This window comes from Panthera uncia (genome assembly GCF_023721935.1).
Source record: "Panthera uncia isolate 11264 chromosome B3 unlocalized genomic scaffold, Puncia_PCG_1.0 HiC_scaffold_1, whole genome shotgun sequence".
NCBI lineage: Eukaryota > Metazoa > Chordata > Mammalia > Carnivora > Felidae > Panthera > Panthera uncia.
Genome location: NW_026057582.1, coordinates 31112511 through 31133661, shown reverse-complemented (window position 1 = coordinate 31133661; position 21151 = coordinate 31112511). Strand labels below are relative to the sequence as shown.

Sequence of the window (21151 nt, the reverse complement as noted above, 5' to 3'; positions counted from 1 at the left end):
TGCTACTGCTCTGATTTTAGTCTAAAACTACATTATTTCAAACTTGTGCATGAACACTGACCAGTTTCTTAAGCCCTCAGTCAGTGTTTTAGAGCATGGTGTTTTCTTGATAACTGACGTCAGCCAGAATCTCTTTTGTTGAGTCTTTTTTTAAATGCACCAGGTATTTAAATGTATATTTGCCTTCCTCACACTGACCTTCACACTCCCTACTCCTCATACCTCATTTTGAAGGGGCTCAAGTGCTCGTTCAAGTGTGTTACACTGAACAGTTTGATCCGGGGCCCTCTCCTGGAGCTCATTTTGATTTGCTTGTTACGGAATCTTATAGAGTTGGTTTTGTTTATTGCCTCCTCCTTCTAAAAGGCTGGTCCTCAGGACACAAAAGCAAAGCCCATTTAGAAGGGCTAATCAAGGGTTCTTGTTTTCTACTGAGGGTTGTAGGCTGCAGTGACTTGGAGGTGGAAGGATCAGCCAGCTTATTTTGCATCTTCTCTGTCTGCATCCTCCCCAGCTGGCTGAATCGTCTTTCTCTGAGGCCCCTGAAGAACTACTTTGCTGCTTCCTGTGCTTACTGGAGGCCTAAATGGTTGTAGGAGATAATGGAAAGCAGAGAAGGAAGCTAAGGAGAAATAATTGATTTTTTTCCTGTAAAATTTCTATCTTCTGGCTTTCTCCCTCTCTTTTTACAATTACGCGGCTTGACCAAATCAGATGAGTTCATTGTCTTCTTGCAGTTTAGAACAGAGCTTAAAACTCCCTCTGAGAACCTTGGGTTGTCAGAGAGAGAGGCTGAGATTAAGATTAAGGTAGCTTCTTGCCCAGGATGGTGGCTTCCAGAAGCCTCTGGATGATTATTTGCTCTTCCTGATGTTCTTCCATTTCTTGTTAACCCAGGCATCACTGAGAGGGTCCTTTTGAACACCTGCTCTTTTATAAAACTTTTTTTTTTAATTTTTTATGTTTATTTATTTTTGAGAGAGAGAGCACGAGCAGGGGAGGGGCAGAGAGAGAGGGAGACACAGAATCCGAAGCAGGCTCCAGGCTCTGAGCTGTCAGCACAGAGCCTGATGCGGGGCTCGAACCCACAAACCACGAGATCAAGACCCAAACTGAAGTCGGACGCTTAACCAACTGAGCCACCCTGGCGCCCCGAACACCTGCTCTTTGCCACAACTCTCCCACTCTGCTGTTTGCCTGGGCAAGAAGGCCATATTTTTTTCTTGTGTTCTTGGTGTCTTAACATGACCTTGCCCCCCCCCCCCCCCCCTTTTTTTTTAACCTCCATAGCCTCCTTACTTCCCTGGACCGGGGGCGGCCTCTTTGCAATGCTGAGCCCTATGCATTTGACTGGTTTCCTTTAGCCTTCACAGATAATGTGAAAGAACCTATGTGCATGTATTTGACCGTACTAGGGTTGCTGTACTGTTGACAAACTTTAAGGCTCCCTCCAGCTTTGTCCATCTTTGATCAGATTCAATTCTTCTTATAATTCTCCCCTTCTCAGGACCCCTCAGAAGCTTCCCTTGTCCTTTGAACATGTTACAAACACCTCCTGTTGCAGTCAAGACTGTCTGCAAGATGGTCTCATTGCTTGTCACTTTTTTTTTTGCACTAAACTTTCCTTATGCTAGGTGATCTCATAGGTTTTCTAGATTTGGGCTTTACCGGCAGGAATACCAGCAGCAGGAGTGGCTTTAGAATCTGCAGCTTTTCCTCTGAGACCATCTTTCCCAGCACATTGGACCTGTGAGTGGGTCCTGCCTGCTTTCGGAAGCTGCCCTGGGGTGCTCAGCATTAATTATGCTGAGGAAATGACCCAATTAGACACAGTGCTAGGAGAGCCAGGGGATCTGTGGCAGCCTTGTTGCCCTGAACAAAAGAGGGAAAATGTAAAGAGTAAAGCAGTTTACAGAGGTTCCTTTGGAAATCCAGCTGGACAGCTTTTTGAACTAGTTGGCCAAAGTTGCAAGAGGCACCAGGAGTGTGGTGGGTCTGTCTTCCTCCTGTTTAAGACTTTGGGTGAGGTAGGTGGCGTGGGAAGAATCTGGAGAAGGCGTGTCTCTAGAGGGCACTGGGGCACTTACTTGGGCTCATCTGCTAGTTTCAGAGAAGCTGCCCAGACCTCTTCTGTGCATCCCTTTGGCACCCACCCTGGCGTTATTGTCTGATAAATCTTTATAGATGAGTCTTTTCTCCCCATCTCAGCATACACACCTTGAAGGCAAGGAGCCATCATCTCTTTTTCGACATGACTTACCCCCCAGCCTGGCTGGCAGTCTGCCTGCTTACTGGCAGTCTTTAGGTTGAAGGGAAGTGGTATTTGATAAGAGGCTGTAAGGGCATCTCTGTGCAAGGGAGCGGTGGGCAGTCTTGTGAGCGGGAGAGGGTTCAGTCAGGCTCCAGGTCCGTTAGAGGAAGTGGAAAAAAAAAAAACCCAACAGTTCTTATTTTCATACCGATGTTCTTGTGATAATCAGGGTGGGGGCAGGATATTTGTCAGCAAAATCAAATGTCCTTTGGAATTTTCTATCTTTTATATTAGTAAGGCTTTTGGAAAGTTGAAGTTCATGGTACCTGGCCATCCTGCCAGCATGTCTTCTCCCCCAGCCTAGCCTTCCAAACAGAATTTCCTTTAGTGCCCCTGCTGTGTATCTCCTGTTAGGGCTAAGCACACCCACAGTCCATTGCCTGACTTTTAACTCTGCAGCATCAGTCTAGGATTGGAGGTGCAGGCCATGGAATCAGAGGTCACCCTTCTCATCAGGCCGCTTAGACCTTCCTGTTCCTCTGACTTACTGCTACAACTCATCTACACCAGGGTTTTCACCACACTTGGACTCCGTTTGCCTAACTGACCTGTTTGAAAGGAGGTGACCAGGACATGCATACTTCTTAAAGGCCCACTCAGCTCCTGGGGTAGAAGCAGTGTCTGCTGGTGGAAAGAGCACAGGTTTTAGAGTCAGAAGACTCGACCCTGCTCTCGGGTCTGCCCTTTACAGTGCCTTACGATTGGCTAAAAGTCATTTAACTTCTGTGGGCCAGTGTCCTCATCGACAAAGGGGAGTAATGATAACTAGGTCTTGGAGCTGTCAGAATAAAGGGATAGAAGGTGAAGATGCTTTTAAAGCTAAATAGTCTCGCCTGAGCGAAAGCTGTGGGCTTTACTGTGGGATGGAGACCAGTGCTGGCGGGGACTTCTCCAGTCAGGAGGAGGGCAGTACATGGGGGCTTGGGAAGGCCAGGAAATCCATCAGAAATCCCCTCTCAGGCCACGAAGGCACATTTTTATCACACCATGGCGTCTTTTCTGGTATTGTTATCAGAAACAGGGCTAACGTTTCCCTTGCACAGGTTGACAGTGTTTTACCACCTTTCACTCTGATTCATTGTGTGTTTCAGTAGGTTTTATCAAAACCATATGATGTGCTAGGTCTCTGAGTTCACGACTGTCAGAGTCTGTCACTCCCTCATGGGTGTGGTTCTCCCAAGGCACATACAGAGCAAGAGGGGAAATGTTGCAAGCAGCCAGACTTTCCCTGCAGCCAGCGTGCTTCCTTTTGTCACTGGCAACCTGAATTTCCAGAGTTTGGCCAATAGCCTTTCTAAGAGAATGGCTCTCAGATCCTTCTGCATTTCCTGTCCTCCTCAGCAGCATGGACAGGATCCCACTGGGAAACCTCACTGCTGTATCCCCACACACTCTCTCTCTGTCTTTGCAGTGTGTTCCCTACCCCCGGAGCCAGAGAATGGTGGCTATATCTGCCACCCCCGGCCCTGCAGAGACCCCCTGAACGCGGGCAGCGTCATTGAGTACCTGTGTGCTGAAGGCTACATGTTGAAGGGTGATTACAAGTACCTGACGTGTAAGAATGGAGAATGGAAACCAGCCATGGAGATCAGCTGCCGTCTCAATGAGGGTTAGTCTGGCAGATGAGAAAGGGGGGCTGCTGGGGTCCTGCTTCCTTTAAGCTGATGGGAAGTGGCGCCCACTTCCTCCAGAGCACCTGTGCTGTGGGCGGTGTAGCTCCTTTGATGCCCCTCAGCCTCCCTTCCTTTGGGATTTCATGTCTTTGTAAAAGACGTTTGGGGTTGCTGGTGCGTGTCCCACTGCATTTCAGCTGAGCCACCGAGGGGCTTGGTAGCTTTATCGAGGCATCTGTTCTGCTTTGTAAAGTCTCTTTGATGCTTAGGATCTCTCGTTTGCCCAGCCAAGTGCTGGTGACCTTTGGCCATGTTCTGCTAACACCTTCTGGAGTGTCTCTTTTTATATTATTTTTCTTTGAATGGAAATGGACTGTTTGTTATAGAGCTACAGTCCAGCTGGACAGAAGACCCCTCCTGCCTCCTCCTGTCATCCATGACAGGAAAATCCAACTGTCTGCAGGAAAGTATGTGTCCTACAGCTGTCTTCGTGCCTCACACTCGGGCTCCTAGACCATGACACCCTAGAGATGGATGGGGACCAGCCTGAGATTTGCAACTGAAGTTACAGGGTCTTAGAACAGGGGATCACAGCCCAGTTCTTACCAGTTTTCCTGCCATATGGGGGGAAACATGGGTGGGACCTAGGATGGTGGAAGGCTGTGTCCATGCACATGGTTGATGCCTACCAACCTGCTACTGAGGACAGGATCAGAAGTGGTTAGTAAAAGCCAGATCTCTAGGGGCATGGGAGGTTAGGTGTGAGATGGTCCTCAAAGGTCTGAAGTGAAGAGAATTTTAGATTCGAGAACAGGATGGGGAAATGACCCCTTACCTTATGTGTAAAAGCTGCTCCACACTTAGACTTCCAAAATGGCCATGGCCATGGCACCGTGCAAGGGACCTTTGACGAGATCAGCTATGGGGCTCACATGTTATGGGTCTGGGCACAGCACCCTTCTGATGATGGTTTTATTTCTGTAGACAAAGATGCCCACACATCACTTGGGGTCCCCACGCTGTCCATAGTTGCTTCCACTGCCAGCTCCGTGGCACTCATTCTCCTCCTCGTGGTGCTGTTTGTGCTGCTGCAGCCGAAGCTGAAGTCGTTCCATCACAGCAGGTGAGGCCCGTGGTCGGGGGCAGCGGGCATTGCCATGAGGCCTGGCCTTTGACTGCAGAGGGGTGCTTGTGGGCCTGGCAGCCTCTTCTGATGTGTGTGCCTAGGGGAAGGGGAGGGCCCTGCCATGTGTTCAACTCCTGGATATGCCTGGCACTGTGCTTATCATTTTGCTTATCATTAGCTTAATCCTCATTGGATCACTGCAGATAAGGAAGCTGAGGCTCAGAGAGATTAAGTCAAGGTCGTGACTCCTCTAGATGATGACCACCTGGAGATTTGAACCCAGACTTGTCCAACCCCCAAGCCTTGTCATTTGCCCTATACCAGTGGCTCTCAAAGTGTGGTTCCAGCAGCATCAGCATCACCTGGGGACTTGTTAGGAATGAAAATTTTCAGGCCCCATCCCAGACCAACTGAATGAGAAACTCTAGGGCCGAGACCCATCCACGTAGTTTCATAAGCCCTCCAGGTGATTCTGAGGCAGGCTCTGTTTGCGAGCCACTGCCCTGGCCCCCTAGTTCCCAATCCTGACTGCACATAGAGGCATCTGTAGGGAATTAAACACAAATACCAACACCTAAGCCTCTATCCCCAGACATTCTGATTAATTTGGTTTGGAGTGGGAGCCTAGCATTAGTGTTTTTTGTTTTGTTTTTTATTTATTTATTTTTTAATTTGTTTTTTTAATGTTCATTTATTTTTGAGGGAGACAGAGCGTGAGCACGGGAGGGGCAGAGAGAGAGGGAGACACAGAATCCGAAGCAGGCTCCAGGCTCCAGGCTCCAGGCTCCAGGCTCCGAGCTGTCAGCACAGAGCCAGATGCGGGGCTCAAACTTACAGACCGTGAGATCATGACTCGAGTCGAAATCGGACGCCCACCCAGGCGCCCCTGTTTTGTTTTTGTTTATTTTTGAGAGAGAGAGAGAGAGAGAGAGGGAGAGAACGAGCGGGGGAGGGGCAGAGAGAGGGGGAGACAGAGGCTCCAAAGTGGGCTCTCTGCTGTCAGCATAGATATGGGGCTTGAACCCATGAAACGTGAGATCACAACCTGAGCCAAAGTTGGATGTTTAACCGACTGAACCATCCAGGCACCCTGTGGCATTAGTGTTTTTTAAAAAGCTCCCAGTGGTTTTAATGTGCGGCCAGGATGGCAACCACTGTGCCATACTGTGCTAGAAACAGAGGAAGTGGGGGTTTTTGCCCACCTTTGTCACTTTCCTTTTTTCAGTTAAGTGCGCTGCCCACAAGTCGTCCCAGACTGGGTAGATGGGGGAGGGGGTGGCAGTGGTGGGGGACTGGCCCTGAGGGTATCCCTTAGGGGAAACTCTGCCCCGGGGCTGTCATGGCCCCCTGCAGTTTTTTGGGCTGCCCCGGCAGCTCCTCATTCCCCTGAGAATAGTTGATGTGCACTCACAGCCCTTTATCAGTCACTGTCGTCATCCACAGGCACAGAGGAACAAGCTAAGTTGTGTTAAATCAAACGCTTCCTGGTCTGGAATTTACAGACCAGGCTCAGGCTAAGTTTCATCTTTGTGTAGTTGTGTGATTTTTCTTTCTTCTTCCTATTTTGTTTCTTTCGGGGGCCGGGGTGGGGGGGCAGGTAGTAGCTATTTGTTTTTTCAAGGTTGTTACACAGTTCGTAGAATGAAGAGGAACTACTTGAAAGAATTGGCTATTTCCATGTAAAGTCAAGCTGATCTGTTTGTTGCTTCATCCAAATTAGGGAGTATTTTCCCTTTGTAGTTACCTGGTAAGTGTGTTAAAAGTAATTGGCTGATTTTGCCTGACTTGAGTGGAAGAAAGATTTGTTTGTTTGTTTGTTTGTTTGTTTATGGGCCCTGTTCAAATTTTGTACTGTGTTACACATATTACTTTTTTTTAATTAAAAAGTTTTTTTTTTAATGTTTATTTACTTGAGAGAGAGAGAGACAGAGAGAGACAGAGAGTGAGCAGGGGAGGGGCAGAGAGAGAGAGAGAGACAGAATCTGAAGCAGGCTCCAGACTCCAAGCTGTTAGTTGGAACTCACAAACCATGAGATCATGACCAGAGCCAAAGTCAGATGCTTACCCAACTGAGCCACCAAATTAAGGCACCCCTTAATTTTTTTTTAATGTTTATTTATTTTTGAGAGAAAGAGAGACAGAGCATGAGGAGGGAGGGGTAGAGAGAGAGGGAGACACAGAATCTGAAGCAGGCTCCAGGCTTTGAGCTGTCAGCACAGAGCCCGACATGGGGCTCGAGCTCACAAACTATGAGATCATGACCTGAGCCAGAGTCAGATACTTAATCGACTGAGCCACCCAGGCGCCCCCACGTATTATATTACTTTTTAAACAACAACAACAAAATGCATTTTGAATAACAGAAGCTAAGCACGTACCAGAATGCACAGTGCTTTCTATGTGACCTTGCCATCAGTTTCCCTTCCTTCCAGAAACCTCCAAGCACTTCTGAGTACCACTTCTGTCATCCTCACAGTGTCTATGCCATTTGAATTGGTAGCATAGATTTTATCTGCAAGTACAGATGAGGAAATTAAGAGCTAATAACAGTCTAGCAATAGTAATGTGGTCCAGTCATGGAGCTTCTGTGTGTTCTGGTGTAATACCCTGAGGAGAGCACAGCATCACAAATGATACAGTGTTCCAGGCAAAAATTGACTGGAATCTTAATCCCAAGGAAACAATTAAGTCCGGACTGTGGGCTGTGGGACATCGTAGGAGACAACTGGCCTGGATTCTAACAAAAAGTATCCTTGTCATGAAGGAGGAGCTATCGTGGACTGTTCTAGAGGAAAGGAGATAGAATAGGACTAACCGCAATGCATGAGCCAGCCCTAATTGGGTCCTCGAAAACAAACGAGACTGCAGCCGAAACAGATCTATTTTGGGGTATTTAGGAAAATTTGAATGACAGTATTATACCATTGTTAAATTTCAAGGAGGTAATAATGTTGCAGGTATGTAGAAGAGGTTCTTCGGAGGAGTGTGCTGCTGAATAATGTTCTATTTAGCCATAAATAACTTACTTTCAGAATGGTTCAGGACAAAAGTGTGTTCATATCAAAAAGTGATAAAAAAAAAAAAAGGTGTTTGCATAAATAAATCTCACACAAAGTTCAGTAAAAGAAGCCAGATACACATACACATATGTACACACACATTCATTGTATATCTCATTTATATAAAGATCAAAAATACGCAAAACTCAACTGTAGTGTTGAGGGGTTCATTTTAGGCAGTAAAACTATTGAAATAGAAAGCAGAAGCCTGATTGTCATGTAAGTTAGGATAGTGGTTACTTCCGGTGTGAGGAAGTAGGAAGTCATCGGGACAGGAAGCAAGGGTGTGTGGGGTGCTGGCAGCATGCTCTTTCTTGACCTCGGTAGGGGCAGTACCTTTGGGATAAAACAGTAAGCTGTATATTTTTCTATTTTGTGTGTGTGTGTGTGTGTGTGTGTGTGTGTGTATGTTGTAATTCACATACAATTTTTTAAGTTAAAGGTAAAAAGGCAAGCGGGGCACCTGGGTGGCTCAGTCGGTTAAGCGTCCAGCACTTGGTTTCAGCTCAGGTCATAATCTCACGGTTCGTGGGTTCGAGCCCCACATCGGACTCCACTCTGGTGGTGTGGAGCCGGCTTGAGATTCTCTCTCTCCCTCTCTCTGCCCCTCCCCCCCCCCACATGTTGTCTCTGTCTCTCTCAAAATAAATACACTTTTAAAAAATTGAAGGGGCGCCTGGGTGGCGCAGTCGGTTAAGCGTCCGACTTCAGCCAGGTCACGATCTCGTGGTCCGTGAGTTCGAGCCCCGCGTCAGGCTCTGGGCTGATGGCTCGGAGCCTGGAGCCTGTTTCCGATTCTGTGTCTCCCTCTCTCTCTGCCCCTCCCCCGTTCATGCTCTGTCTCTCTCTGTCCCAAAAATAAATAAAAACGTTGAAAAAAAAAAATTAAAAAAAAAAAATAAAAAAAAAAATAAAAAATTGAATAAAATAAAGGGCAAGTACAGTAGCTGAGTCACAGAAATAGAATTCTTCACATTTTGACTCCGGCGTCCCAAGACCACAATGCTTCTTTTCCCTCTCCTTTTTTTAACCACTGCTGCATGGAAATTTAATTCACACACCACACAGTGTGCCCACTTAAAGCGTTCAGACACTATACTCACAGATATGTGCAAGCATTACTCTCTTACTTTCCTGTCCTCCCTGTGCTGCATAATGGCTTTATTTCTACGTCTCTAGGTTCCTAGTTTTTACACCGTATGAGAGGGCTGGGTGCCTGGGTACCCAGAGGGTAAGAGCCCAGGAACTGGATTCACATCCCAGCTTCTTCCCGCACCAGCTGTGTGACTGGGCAGGGTACTTGACTTCTCTAAGCCTCATCTGCATTCTTGGTGAATCTGTACCTGAAAGGGCTCACCTGCGGGTTCAGTGGGATAAAGCGCTTAGTGCTGTGCCTGGCACGTTGTAAGTGCTCAAAACTGGTTGGCATTGTTGGTGTCGTCGTTGGTATCTATTTCTTTGTGTATTTTCATTCTTCCTTTGTCTTTTTCTCTTCTGGATGCAGGCGCGACCAGGGAGTATCTGGCGACCAGGTTTCCATCATGGTGGATGGAGTCCAGGTTGCGCTACCGTCCTACGAGGAAGCTGTATACGGCAGTTCCGGTCACTGTGTGCCTCCTGCTGACCCCAGAGTGCAGATCGTGCTGTCAGAAGGGTCTGGGCCCGGTGGGAGGAACGGACCAAGGGAGCAGCAGTTGCAGGACCAGGGGGCCTGTTCCTCTGCAGGTGGAGAGGAGGAGGCCCCGGGCCAGTCTGGACTATGTGAAGCCTGGGGCTCTCAGGGCTCAGAGACTGTGATGGTGCATCAGGCAACCACCTCTTCCTGGGTGGCCGGCTCAGGGAACAGCCGAGTGGCATACAAAGAAGCCCCAGATTCAGAGAACAGTGACATACAAAGCCTTTTATCCCTCACATCGGAGGACTACACAGATGGTAGGTGGTCTGCACTGATTGTGAATTATGAGCTGCTCGGGGGCCTTGCTGGGAGTGAGGAGGGACTGTGAGCCTCTCTCATAATTGGGTATTTGGAGGCAAAGGAAGATAATACCTGGGGGATTAGCCTGCAGAATAAGGCCTCACCCTCAGTTCCCGGCAGGGCTTTGGGCTCTGTGTAGGAGACTTTTGACTGTTGTCTGTGAATCTTCGTAGTTTAGAGTTTCCAAAACTATTTGTGGTCACAGGCCTGTGCTAAATCAAAGAGAGGACAGCTGGCTGGAGGCGGGAGTAGGGTCTGTTCTCTTGTGATGATTTTTATGTTCCTGAAAGGACAGGAGTGACAAAGAGGTATGGGGTCATGTTACAGAGAAAACTGGAGCCAGTCTTTCTTGCTCGGGATTCAGCAGTTTCATTTTCAACAGGACCGTGCAAGTCCTGTGCTAGTTGGTTTTCTTGCACTGTGTCAGTTAAACCTCACAGCGATCCTGAGAAGTAGATACTATTACCATCCCTATTTTATGGATCAGGATACTAAGGCCAGAGGAGGTGTCACTTGCCCATTGGTAGTAGCTGAGCTGGGATTAGAGCCCGTGTTTATAACCCCACAGTGCCATGCTACCTCTCAGGTGACTCTGGGTTCTTGGTGGCAAGCCAGCCATAGAAGGAAATTGCCAACTCCTGACCTACCTGCCTCTTCTGGGGCCTGGAGAATTGAATATCGGGATTGACTCTGTCACTTTAAAAAATATCTTTATATGAAACCCCCGTGCTTTTCAGGATGCAGGCTAAACCTAGAGGTTTCCCTTTTGACAGTAGGTTTCTGCACTTACCAAGCCCCTCCGAAAACCAGTGAGGAAGACTTATGTGCCCTGGAGGTCCTGGGTGCCATTAATGTCTGAGTTTGAGAGTATCTGAAAGCAGAGAAGTTGGAAATTCTTGAATGCAGATCATATTTAGGAGTTTCCTGAATCAACAGCATGCCTTCTTTCCTCTTGGTGGGATATAGAGCTGGGAAGGGGCCATTACCTAATTGACCTGCGTTTAAAGATGGAAGCCAGTGACCCAATGGACAGCGAGCTATGCATGTTATGTGTCTGTACATTTTTTTAAAAAATATTTATTTATTTTTGAGACAGAGAAAGAGAGAGAGCATGAACAGGGGAGGGTCAGAGGAAGAGGGAGACATAGAATCTGAAACAGGCTCCAGGCTCTGAGCTGTCAGCACAGAGCCCGATGCGGGGCTCTAACCCACAGACCGCGAGATCATGACCTGAGCCGAAGCCGGACGCTTAACCGACTGAGCCACCCAGGCGCCCCTGTGTCTGTACATTTTAAAAAAAGTTTTTTTTAATGTTTATTTTTGAGATAGTGAGAGACAGAGCGTGAGCAGGGAAGGGGCAGAGAGAGGGGGAGACACAGAATCTGAAGCAGGCTCCAGGCTCTGAGCTGTCAACAGAGCCCGACTTGGGACTTGAACCAATGAACCACAAGATCATGACCTGAGCTGAAGTCGGACGCTTAACCGACTGAGCCACCCAGGCGCCCCTGTGTGTCTGTATGTATTGACACAGGTCCCAAGTGTACTTCTCAGCCCTTATCTTTGCTAAGGAGCCCTGATGGTGCTTGCTCCTCTCCCTTCTTCTCCTCAGTACCTTGCTTTGTTCCATTTATTGAACAAACATTTTTGAGAACCTATCTTGTGTCTGGTGCCAGTTAGATTTCTGAGATGATAGAAAGTAATTTGAAACATGCTGTCTGCCTGCATGGATTGTCTTGGGAAGATCGGGCCTATATTCAAGAAATATGGAACCAGGAGTTGTAGGGTCTGTGTCAGTGTGAGGGGCACAGAAAACAAGATACATCGGTCATTGCAGACTGCCTGTGCTGTCTGAGGCTGACAGCACCGTAGGAAATCAGGACCATGAGGCATCCGTGTAACCCGATGGACATAAAAGGAGACCCGAGACCCAGGGAAGGAAGTGAGTTATTCGGTATCACACAGCTGGTGATTGGCTCTAAGGAGGAGGTAGGACCTAAGCAGGGCTCAGCAGCCTCATAGGGTGAGATTAAGGATAGAAAGAGAAGCAACTAGACCAGCAGAGTCAAGGCAGACAGGAGATTCAAGGTGGTGGGACCAGAGGGGGTTTGAATACTAAACATTCAGAGTTTATCACACAGGTAGGGGGAGAGATGAGCAAGGAAGGCCTAAAGAAGGGGCGAAGGGGTAGACTCCTCTAGAAGGTATGAGTGAAACATTTTGTTTCTTCAGACCAGGGCCTGCATGGGAAGCATGCAGTGGGATCGATCAGACGTGCTGCAGAGAGACCCAGCAGGGTAACCACTGTGCTTTCCTTCCTTCTCTTCCTGCAGATATCCCGCTGTTGAAAGAAGCATGAGTGCTGCCACGGGCCTCTCCTCTCTGCAACGGTCCTCTCTGCCCCTCTTCCCTCTCCCTGTGGGTTTGAGTACGCCATACTCCAGCCACCCTACCCGGATACCTGAGCTGCCACCTGTGTATCTGTGTATCTCTGTATCTCTGAGGGCCTCCAGGCCCACCTTGCTGGAAACTCAAGATGATTCTCGCCATCTGCCCGCTGGACAGCTGGAGGAGCTGGCATTTTGCCTACTCCAGCCTTCCCATCTGTGTCGGAGACATTTGAATGTGCTGGACTGAACTCTTCCTTTCCCTGAGCCCTCCGGGTCCCCTCCAGCCAGCTCTTTGGCGGCAGACCCCACCAGCCTGCGTGGGCCTGAGAGCCGCTGTGTTTACTCGTGCCTTCCCCCACCCAGCCCATTCGGTTTCCCTGTCATGCAGGCTTGTTGCTGTCCTACAAGCCTTGGTGGCTGCACTGCTGCCCTCCGGCACACAGAGGGCCAGGCCTGGGTCTGGGTCTGGCCTGTCACCTTTAAGGGCTGGCACCACTGCCCTTAGCAGGAGCAGATCCAAAAGTGGCTCTAATTAGGGCAAGGATGTGGGTGCCCGGGCCTGCCCTGGGTTGACACCCGTGGCACATTTCTTTGGCTGAGGTTGGAGGATGTGGAAAATCACGCCAAAGCTATCCCAGCACCCAGGTGTCCAGCTCAGAGGTTCTGACCCTGGCCCTGTTGAGTTTCTGAGAAGCGTTGAGAAGATCCTGAGGGAGGGAAGGAAGGTGGCTGATGGGCAATTGTCTTCCTAATATGCAAGTTCTCACTTCCTACTTCTAGCACCGGCCTTCCTGGCCTTGGTCTTTTCTGTTTCACTGGAGTGTGAGGGGAAGTGGCCTGCTGCCTCCTGGGTTTGGTCCTTGGCAGCCCCAGCTTCCTTGCTGCCCACAGGGGCCCGAGGTGAATCATCGCTGGGATGGGAGAGTTGCTGAGGTGCCACGGAAGGTCTGTGTGGCCAGTGGCATTTGGGGCACTTTGCCCCGTTCTGGGTTCGTGGTGACGGAAGGGAGCCCGAGAGGCACAGACCAAGTCCCCAGGCAGCTGCAGGCAGCTCCAGCCCCGGTCCTGAGGGTCCTCGTCACCACAGTCACGTGCCTTAGTAACTGTGCCCAGGAAGCGTGCTGCTGCTTGCTGCACTGCTGCTTTCCCTGCTTGTGTTTCCCCTGCCACCCTTCCACACGCCAGCCCACCAGCGAGTCCCTGCTCTCTCCCCTGGCCCCCCTGCCACCCTTCCACGCGCCAGCCCACCAGCGAGTCCCTGGCACCTGGGGGAGGGGCCGACACTCCTGTGCATCCCCCTTGCTGGTCTGCAGCGGGTGAATGCTTGCGAAGCAGCCTGGCTCCAGGTCCTGGAGTCGGAGCGGGTGGGCTCGGTGCTCCCAGATGCTCCTGCTGGGGGCTCTCGCTCTGCCACGTGTGAATGCTGACCAGGGCTGGGGTGGCAGAGCTCAGCCAGGCTACTGTCATCCTCAAAAGACGTGGCATTAAAGAATGCTTGTTTCTGTTTTGTTTTTGAAGCGCTGGGGCCGGGAAACTTGTAGCTGAGCCCACCTGCACCTCTGCTGCTCCCCAGCCGCTCTGTTTGGGATGGTGAAAACAATAAAGAACCCAGTCTATTTTCAGTACCTGACCTAACAGGGTAGCTCTAGGCGTGGTTGGCCGCGAAGATTAAGAGGAATGGCCTCCTCTCAGCCTCCCTCGCCACTCTCAACACGCACTTTACCACCTGCCCGCTTCCGGCCTCCTGGCGCCACTGTAGTCTTCCTTCGCTCAGGGTAAGGGCAGTGCCTTCTGGGCCTGCGGGCAACCCCACACCTCCCCCCTTCCCCACCCAGGAGCCCTCACGTGCTGTGCGCAGAGCCCTGGCTGGTGTGTTTCCATGCAGAGCAGGTTGGTGAAGGTGCTGGAACACAGAAGCCTCTGAGGGACATGCAGCAGACCAGGGGGCCTGCCCTTGCCTCCAAAGAGGCCATTTCCGGAGATGTGCCTGTCAGCGGTTGCTGGCACGGGGCCCATCTGGAGGGTAGGGTCCCTACAGACCCTAGTTGCCTCCTTTACCCACAGGGGTGCCCTGTCTTCCTCCAGAAAAGACAGCAGGGACAAATGGCGGTGGGGGGCGGGGGTTGGGGGCGGAATCCAAAGTCTCATTGTTGAGCCTGCAGCCTGAATTCTAGTCTAGAATATTTTTTAAAATGGAAGATCTTACCCTTTTTTATATCATTACTCTGGATCTTTCCCTCCCTAAGAGATTATGCTATTTGAGGTTTATTCAGCCGAGTAGGTGACGAACTTAGCCCTTGGGGGAAAAAATGAAAAATGAAAAGCCTTTCTTCTGAAGCCTTCTTCCACCTTGCTCACCATTAACACTGTCCTGCGGATCACAAGCCCAGACTTGCCTACCTGGTAGGAAAGAAAGTCTGGATAAATGGGAACCTAGCATACACACACCCTTGCCACCTCTCTCCAGTCCCCTCTGTCCCTGGCTTTGCTGAGGCCCAGCTCCCCCCTCCCACCTCCCCCCTCCCCCCTCCCCCCTCCCACCTCCCACCTCCCACCTCCCGGGGCCTGTCGGGGGAGGATCCAGGCCTCCCATTGCAGCTGACATCCTTGCTGGCTTCTTCTCTCGCAGTTCTCTTCTCTGAAGCAGTTTCTTAGCCATCAGCCAGGTGCTGCTGTTTCTAGAGCTTCTGGGGTTTGTCCCTTTCAAGGGATTAGGGACTCCACAGCTGCCTTGAAGTGGGGCCTGGCTGAGAGACCAGGGCAGTGGCAGGTGGCAGGCTGTTGGGCAGGAGGCTGCCAAAGGATCCCAGAGCAGGTGGGAAAACCACAGCCCTGGCTTTCCTGGGCTCACCTCTAGGGGAGTCCAGCAGAGGGCTTGTCCAGGAGGGTAGCCAGCACCAAAGGACTAAAAGTGTCTTTTTGCACACATGAGCTGACTCAGTGGTTTTCTATCCTGCTGACTTGCCAGCGACTTTCAAGGGCCAGTATGTGGTGAAAATCACTTAAGGTTTCCGTCCCTTTCAATGCCTTAGTTTAGCAGATAGGCTCTCTCTTTTGCCATTTCTGAATGTTGTGTGCCGTGTTCCCATCTCACTGGTGTGAACTGTGAAACGGACTGAGTCCCAGCCACTTTGTGAGTTCTTTTGGCTTTATAAGGCACTTCAGTGTGCATTCTACTAACACTCCATTTGCAAACAGAACTTAAGCTAATTTTTTCTTCTCCCTTCATCCCCCCCCCCCCCTCCCTCCTCCCCCCCCCCCCCCCCCCGCCAGCTTTAAAGTTCTGTGGAGAAGCCTGATGGCAAGACAGACAAAGGTAGACTTTTCCTGCTTCTTTAGTGCTGGCACAGGGATCCACAGGCATTCGGCCTTTCCCCTCCCTCCCAGTTCTGGCCACATAGCAATGTCTCCTCCGTTCACAGGGATATCCTCACATAGAGAATGGGATATGCTGCAAACACTGCTACATCCTTGCCTTTCTTTCCTCCTGAAAGAGAATAAAGGGCCCGGAAGGGAAGTGCTACACAGGCTTAAGTCCCCGTGTGCTTGTGAGGACAGTGAGGCCAAGGGCTTCTGGGACTCCCGGCTCTCAACGTAGGGCCAGTCTTTACTGGGGCCCGGGGAGGGGCTGAACTAGACTTTGGCCGAAGCACAGACTGAGTGGTAGAGTAGCTGATTCCCTGAACAGGGAACGGCAACAGGCTCAGCTTTGCTGGGAAGCTGCCGCTCTTAATTTCCAGTTGAAAACCTAGAAGAATCTTGAATGGAAACCCCGAGGTTGAGCCCTCTGTCTGGCAGCAGAGCTGGCTGGAGGGAACGGAGGGGCACAGCACTCAGATTGCCAGGCCGGAGGAGAGATGGACGCGGGTTGCATGGTGGCCTACCACACCCCGCCCTGGCTTCTTTTCACACCACTGTGGAATCCTTTGTAGAATGGTACTCCTAGATGATGGTTTCAAACGACACATGCATCATTGACTCTGTGCAGGATGTCCCTCAATCAGTTTGGGTTTGCTTTATTTTATTTTATATATTTTTTGGTATCCTGTACATTGCGGTGGGTGTGAAGATAGTATTTTAATATTTGTACAAAGTTTAATTTAATTTTAATTGTTCTATGTATATAACTGCATTTCTAAATAATAATTAAAAAGGTTCTTATGAAGGCAGTTGTGAGCGATGTGATCCTTCCAGGAAGTTTTCATAGAAACCCTCGAGCAGGAAAAGCCTAGGTGGTAGGAGTTCCTGAAGTGGTGACGCACCAGCTCTGGGGAGGGGCTGCCTAGCAAGAGACAGGACAGGGAGAGGCGGACGGTATCAGGGAGAGGCCCCAAACCGGAGTGGAAACACACTACCGGTCTTAGGCGTTCTCAGTGTGCCAGTCCCTGTGCTGCACTGGGACTCGGCAGCGAGCAGGCCCCTGCGTTTGGGACCCGGGCACAATTACTGCCCTGGGAGGGCGGGCCGTCCCCACAGCGTGCAGTGCTGATCAGGGAAGCCACGCTGGGTGGGGCACAGGAAGCATCTTTTGGATGGAAGGGCAAAGAAGCTGTGATGGGAAGGGCCGTACCGCCAGGCTAAAGGGTGGGACACCACGTGTGCGTGGACGCCAAGGCAGCAGAAGGCACATTCAGTGGAGGAAGGGAAAAAAAAGGAGCGCAGGGCTGGGGGGACAGTGGCTCAGCACAGGGCAGGAGAGGGCAGCGGGGGCTGGGGCAGCGGGGGCTGGGTCCTGGAGGCCCTCCAAGCAAGGAGTGGAGAAGTTTGACTTCATCTTCAGGGTAGCTGGAAGCACTTGGACAGTGTTAAGTAACAGAATGATGTAGTAAGCTCCACTTTTCTGGGAGGACACTCTCCCCCTCGCTTAAGACTGTTCAGGGGGATAAAACGTACTTTACCTGGAGACCACTAAAGAAGTCAGTCTTTGGAGGAAGGCACCTTGAGCAGCTAGCCATCCCCTTCCCTGAGGTGGAGAAGCAGAAGACACAGTCTGGGGCGGGAATGATGGAGATCTCAAGACCAGAGGGCAGAGCACACAGAGGTGGAGACGTCATTGCCTGGTAGGAGAGGCCAACAGTGAACAATCACAAACAACAGTGAACAATCACAAAAGGTGGTAAGGGCGTGAGAAGAGGGAAGAGCAGGGCACTGTGGGATAGAAAATCAGGCCACTTTTTTTTTTTTTTTTTTTTTTTTTTTTTTAGATCAGGCCGCTCTCAACGTTGTCCTGGGGTAACGGTCAGGATGTGTTTCTCTAATACTTAAAAGTGTCGGGAAAACGTTTTAGGAGCATCTGTGCCAAGTCTCCACCCCAGTCCTCAGTAGGGTCCGCACAAACATCACTGCCATTAGTTGTAAGGAGGTGAAGGGAAGAGCACTTTGCCAGCTTTTGAAAGTAAGGGTGGTAACAGCTAATACTTACTCGCTACGTACCTGGTAGTACCTGGCAGAGTTCTACGCACTTGGTGTGTGTACCCCCAGGGCCACAGAGCAGCTCTACGAGGCAGGTGCCCTTATCGCTCAGAGCTCCAGGCCACATATAATGAAACTGAGGCATAAAGAGGGGGATTAACTTGCCCAAGGTGGGGTCAGGATTGAATTCAAACCCAGGTAGTTCTGCTGAAGTGTTCCCCTCCCTGTCCCATTGTCCCATTCCCAACCCATCTGACACTGCCTGCCTCCCAAGGCCCTTACTGCCCTCCTTCTGCTTTTCAGTCTCTGTTCCAACCAGTGAGCTTCAGGCAGAGGAAAAACTAATTTCATGGCATGGCAGGGAAATGGCACACCCTTCAGTAGGATAACAGATGACCTAAGGGTCAAAGAACGGCAGGTGCCCAGCAGTGTAGGGAGAGGGGGCATTTCAGCTCCGCAGACCATGATAGACCATGATAAATACGTTCACAAAGCGGCAGGAATTGTTCCTCCACGAGAAAAAAAAAAACATATGAAGAGGAAAGACTGCTTATTTCCTTGATAGATAAGCCTTCTTTGTCACTGGAAAACCGGCAGAAACGTGTCCCATCAGGTAAGGAATGCTGGGGAAGGGAGACTTTCCAACGTGGGGTCAACCTGGAGTTGTTACCTTTCTCTTAAAAGACAGATGAGGGAGGACAAAGGCAAAAAGCCACAAAACCTGCAGAGCCTGGGGGGTGTTTGGGGGAAGGGCTGGCTTTGAAGTGGTTGCCACAGGTGGGGAAAGGTGGTGGGAGGAGAGAAAAGGAATTTCCTGCCCTGCTGCTGAACCCCCCACCTCCCCGTCTGGAAAGCGGAGAGCCCTGGACAACAACAAAAGTAGTAAACTCTCAGGTAGGTCTTTCTCCGATGGATCGCGTAGAAGTATTTTAAAATATGCGAAAGTAACACATACTTCAGAAAATTGAGAAAACCTACCACCTCCTGGTAATGTGGTTCTTTTTTCTATGCCTAAATATAGTTTCCTCTTTTAAAAGGATCACTTTTATGTTTTGTTTAATGTTTATTTATTTTTGAGATCTTGGGGGCAGAGGAGGGGCAGAGAGAGTGGAGGCGGGGGACGGACACGGAGGATCCAAAGCAGGCTCTGCGCTGTCAGCACAGAGCCTGACGCGGGGCTCCAACTCACAAACTGCCAGATGGTGACCTGACCCGAAGTTGGACGCTCAACCGACTGAGCCCCCCAGGCGCCCCTAGAAAGATCATTAAAAACATTATTTTTTAAGTTTATTTATCCTTGAGAGACTGAGAGAGCACAACTGGGGGAGGGGCAGAGAGGGAGGGGAAGCAGGCTCCAGGTTCTGTACTGTGAGCACAGAGCTCAGTGCAGGGTTTCAACCCACGAACCGTGAGATCATGACCTGAGCTGAAGGCAGACACTTAACTGACTGAGCCCCCCCAGGCCCCCCCTAAGAAGATCATTTTTAAATAGTATTTTGATTTTTTAATCTTCACAATCTACTTTAATCTCATAAAACATCCATCTACATAATTTTTAATGGTTGCAGTTTTCCATCCTATTGGTAATTTAGACATTTGGATTACCAAAACTTTTAAAAAATTCTAATAACCAAGGGTTTGATAGTATTTTAAATTATTCCCTTGAGATACACTACTGGAAATGGAATGCTAGATCAAAAGAAATCCACATTTTGGTGGCTTTTGCTATATCTCAAATTGCCCACTAAGAAAGTTATCCCAAATTATACTCTCATTGGCAGTGTGTGTTTTCCCACAGCCCTGCTAGCCTGGGGGATTATCATTTTAAAAAATATGCCAATTGAAAGAAAATGGCATTGTTTTGATTTACACTTGTGTCATTATTCCTGAAGTTAAAGTATGGTTTGCCTAGTCTTTCTAACAAGACATAGAAGACATTGAAAATTGTGCAGATTTGGCGTCCAAGAGGTCCGTGTTTGAGATGAAGTCAAAACTGTGATTTCCCTTCTAAATAATGCATGATAGATAGATGATTGATAGATGATAGACAGACACATAGATGATAGATATACATACATAGGTCACTCTCCTAAGCTCCCTAGTGGTAGAGGAACATGGCAGGGCTTAGGGACCGTCCCATCCCATGCCAAGAGGTGAACAGCTATTTGGCATTTCAGATTTCCCATGATGCCCCAGGGGACCCAGAAAATTTCACAACAAAGGAATGTCCTGTGCAGCCCATGTGGGGCAGCTTGACCTATTCCTGAGCCCGGGGTAGTAGATGATTCTCCATTTGGCAGGGCACTGCAGAGGGCTTGGCAAATATGGACTTCCCCGCCCACAGCCTCCCTGGAGGAGCAAGTAACCCGGCCTCCAGCAAAGGCAGCCTGTTCGCAGGTTAATCCTGGGGGCCAGGGCTGAACATCTGGGGGTGATCTGGGGTGTGTGATGGAAGGACTATGGCTCAACACAACTACCAAGCATGAGGGCTGCTGTGGCTTCTGGGGTGGTCCCAAAGCCCTTGAGCATCCGGGTTCCAAACACTTGTAGGGACTTTTGGTGTAACCTGTCTGCAGGATGGAAGACTGTCCTCACTCATGTTCCAATCATTTGTTCATTCGTTTAATAAAATTGGGGGGGGGGGGGGGGCACCTGGGTGGCTCATTTGGTTGAGCGTCCAACTTTGGCTCAGGTCATGATCTCACTGCTCATGGGTTCGAGCCCCGCGTGGGGCTCTGTGCTGACAGCTCAGAGCCTGGAGCCTGCTTGGGATTCTGGGTCTCGCTTGCTCTCTGCCCCTACCCTGCTCATGCTTTCTCTCTCTCTCTCTCTCTCTCTCTCTCAAAATTAAATAAACATTAAAAACAAAATTAAAAAACTTTTTTTTTTTTTTTTTTTTTTTTTTTAGGATCTACTTAATACAAAGCCTGGTACTAGATTCCAGAGGCACAAAAATGAGCAAGACTCAGCCTTTGTCCTCAAATAGCTTGCAGACTAATAGGGAGAAAGAGACCAAACAGGTACCTAAAACTTCATTAAAAAAGTCTAATGGAGCACCAGCACAGTGCCTGAGTAGTGAGAAGGGAGGAAGAGTTCATTTCTCGGGATGAGCGAAGATTCCCAGGGAAGGTGCCATTCACTTTACATCATGAAGGATGGATTATGTTTCGACAACACAGGTAAGGAAGTAAGTGGGAAGGGGACTCGTTAGGCCATAGATCAAAATACCAGCATATAAAATTAGAATCATCCAAAGTTGTTGTTTTTG

General features: G+C 49.6%; 1 protein-coding gene across 7 annotated transcripts in view; it reads left to right on the top strand.

Moving 5' to 3' along the window:
• The window catches only part of SUSD6 (sushi domain containing 6), a 98014-nt gene extending 81378 nt beyond the window's left edge, over nucleotides 1–16636 (top strand). For all 7 annotated transcript variants that reach the window (XM_049612570.1, XM_049612572.1, XM_049612571.1 and 4 more), the window contains exons 3-6: nucleotides 3723–3920; nucleotides 4909–5047; nucleotides 9614–10041; nucleotides 12415–16636. In XM_049612570.1, coding sequence (XP_049468527.1) covers nucleotides 3723–3920; nucleotides 4909–5047; nucleotides 9614–10041; nucleotides 12415–12440 — 791 coding nt within the window. In that variant the 3' untranslated portion in view covers nucleotides 12441–16636. The remainder of the gene's footprint in view (nucleotides 1–3722; nucleotides 3921–4908; nucleotides 5048–9613; nucleotides 10042–12414) is intronic.
• Nucleotides 16637–21151: the final 4515 nt, after the last annotated feature.